General features: G+C 46.2%; 1 protein-coding gene across 6 annotated transcripts in view; it reads left to right on the forward strand.

Moving 5' to 3' along the window:
- EAF1 (ELL associated factor 1) overlaps positions 1–2,311 on the forward strand; it is a 48,139-nt gene that overhangs the window by 6,483 nt on the left and 39,345 nt on the right. For all 6 annotated transcript variants that reach the window (XM_002915344.4, XM_034663682.1, XM_034663683.1 and 3 more), the window contains exon 4: positions 847–1,037. In XM_002915344.4, coding sequence (XP_002915390.2) covers positions 847–1,037 — 191 coding nt within the window. The remainder of the gene's footprint in view (positions 1–846; positions 1,038–2,311) is intronic.

A 2,311-nucleotide genomic window follows, 5' to 3' on the forward strand; every position in this document is an offset into this window, starting at 1 on the left:
AAAGATTTTATTTATTTATTTGACAGAGATAGAGACAGCCAGCGAGAGAGGGAACACAAGCAGGGGGAGTGGGAGAGGAAGAAGCAGGCTCATAGCGGAGGAGCCTGATGTGGGGCTTGATCCCATAACACCGGGATCACGCCCTGAGCCAAAGGCAGACACTTAACCGCTGTGCCACCCAGGCGCCCCTTGGATGCTTTTTTGAAGTGCAGAATTTCAGGACCTGCTAAGTCAGAATCTGCGTTTTAATGAGCTCCCCAGGTGATTTGTGTGCACACCAAAGTTCAAAAGCCCAAAGTTTGCTGGGCTAGTCTATTTACAAAAGAAATTGTTAATGAATAAAATGTTCTCGGTTTGGAGTGGAATGCTTTGCTTGTCTGCCTGCAAGAGCTGGCATGTGACAAGATGAGCAAGCAGCAATAGATCATGCAAAAATCTGCAAACTAGCCAGTATCACAAGAGCTGGTTTTACTTAGTAACTCATGCACTTGTGAATATAGCTTTGTACTGTACACAGGTCAGGTAAATAATCCTGCTGTCTACTAGTAAAATGAATTCTCATAATCCCACTGTGTCCTACATAACGGTTTTATCTGCGTGCTATAAAACGTGAGCTCCGTGAGGACAGCAAGTCTGTTCATCTCTGCATCTCTGGTGCAGAGTGCGGTACTGGAGTGCACCAGGCAGTTGTGGAGTGAGTTGCTCCTGTGACAATGACAAACGTCAGCATTTTGAAGTAGTCTTTAAAGAGCACAGGGTTGTGCAGAGACCTGTGAGTACTTGGTCCCCTGAACAGATTTGAGAACTGTTTTTGCCCCTCCAGTTAATGTCCATATCTCATTTCAGAGCTGAGGGGAGCAGTAAAATCCAAGCTCGAATGGAACAGCAGCCTCCTCGCCCCCCACAGCCATCACAGCCACCACCACCTCCACCACCTATGCCATTCAGAGCTCCAACAAAGCCTCCAGTTGGACCCAAAACTTCTCCCTTGAAAGATAACCCCTCACCTGAGCCCCAGCTGGATGACATCAAAAGAGGTAGGCAGCATTTTCTGGAACACGATAGCAAATTGGAGTGAAACATTGGTGTTTTTGTGGCGATCACAAGGGTGTTGTATTGACCTGACAGCACGGGCATTTTCTGCCATTGAAAGAAATTTCTGCAGAGTTCACCATTCCAGAGATGATGTGGGTGGGGGCTCTTGCCAGTTGCCTCGTTGGACAAGGGGGTCCGGAAATAGTGACTGGAGTTGTGGCTATCTTTGCACTTTCTGCTTAGAGGCCCAGGATATAAACAAGCATGACTGCCACCCAAAGGTATATACAACGTGCCTTTAAGGCTTCGGGAGAAGAGAATTCCAAGGTGTTGGGGTGAAAACCAAGTGTGTCAATGTTAGTATAGTATCTAGGTCAAAAGAATATCAAAAATACCAGGACCAATGCTCTGTACTAACACAAAGTGTATAAACACAAAAGTGCCCTGGGGACCTGGAAACGGGCATGGCCTAGAAAGACCTAGAGGTCTGGTCAGGCTCTCTCCAGTGTAGACCCGAAGCCAGGATCACCTTGGCTTTCTCCCCATACAGTGAGTTGGGTGGTTTTAGTTGTCCAGACTCTTAGGAAGTTATGAGGGTAAGTGTTGTTATTTCAGATTTGTAGAGTTCTATGAAGCAAAAGTAAATCTGTGACCGTGGTAAACAGGGAAAGATAAAGAGTTGTTCTTGGGAAGTTTGTCTTTTCTTCCTTTATAGAAGCGGTCTCTTGTAGTGAACAGAGTCCTCCTCTGCACGGTGCACATTTGTTAAGCCTCCTGTTTTCGTTTTTTGTTTTTGTTTTCCTGATGGATATTGGAATGCTGTTGATCAGAGTTTTCATTTTAGTTGAACAGGAATTGGACCATGAGTGGTTATTTATTGCCAGTTGTGCTTAAAAGAACCATACTTGTTTAAAGCCACGTGGTATGATTGGACAGGACAAATTGTGATCTTAATGTATTCTCTGATGTATCCTTAATGTACTCAGTGTCATCGGGAAGGTTAGGAAAACATGTATTTTCTGCCCTGCTGTTCTTCTGTAGAAAATGTGGTACCTGACAGGCATGACTGTCAGTGAGGTATAGAAAGAGGGCAGGGGCGCCTGGGTGGCTCAGTCGTTAAGCGTCTGCCTTCGGCTCAGGGCGTGATCCCAGCGTTCTGGGATCGAGCCCCACGTCAGGCTCCTCTGCTATGAGCCTGCTTCTTCCTCTCCCACTCCCCCTGCTTGTGTTCCCTCTCTCGCTGGCTGTCTCTATCTCTGTCAAATAAATAAAATCT

The sequence above is a fragment of the Ailuropoda melanoleuca genome, chromosome 6 (assembly GCF_002007445.2).
Source record: "Ailuropoda melanoleuca isolate Jingjing chromosome 6, ASM200744v2, whole genome shotgun sequence".
NCBI lineage: Eukaryota > Metazoa > Chordata > Mammalia > Carnivora > Ursidae > Ailuropoda > Ailuropoda melanoleuca.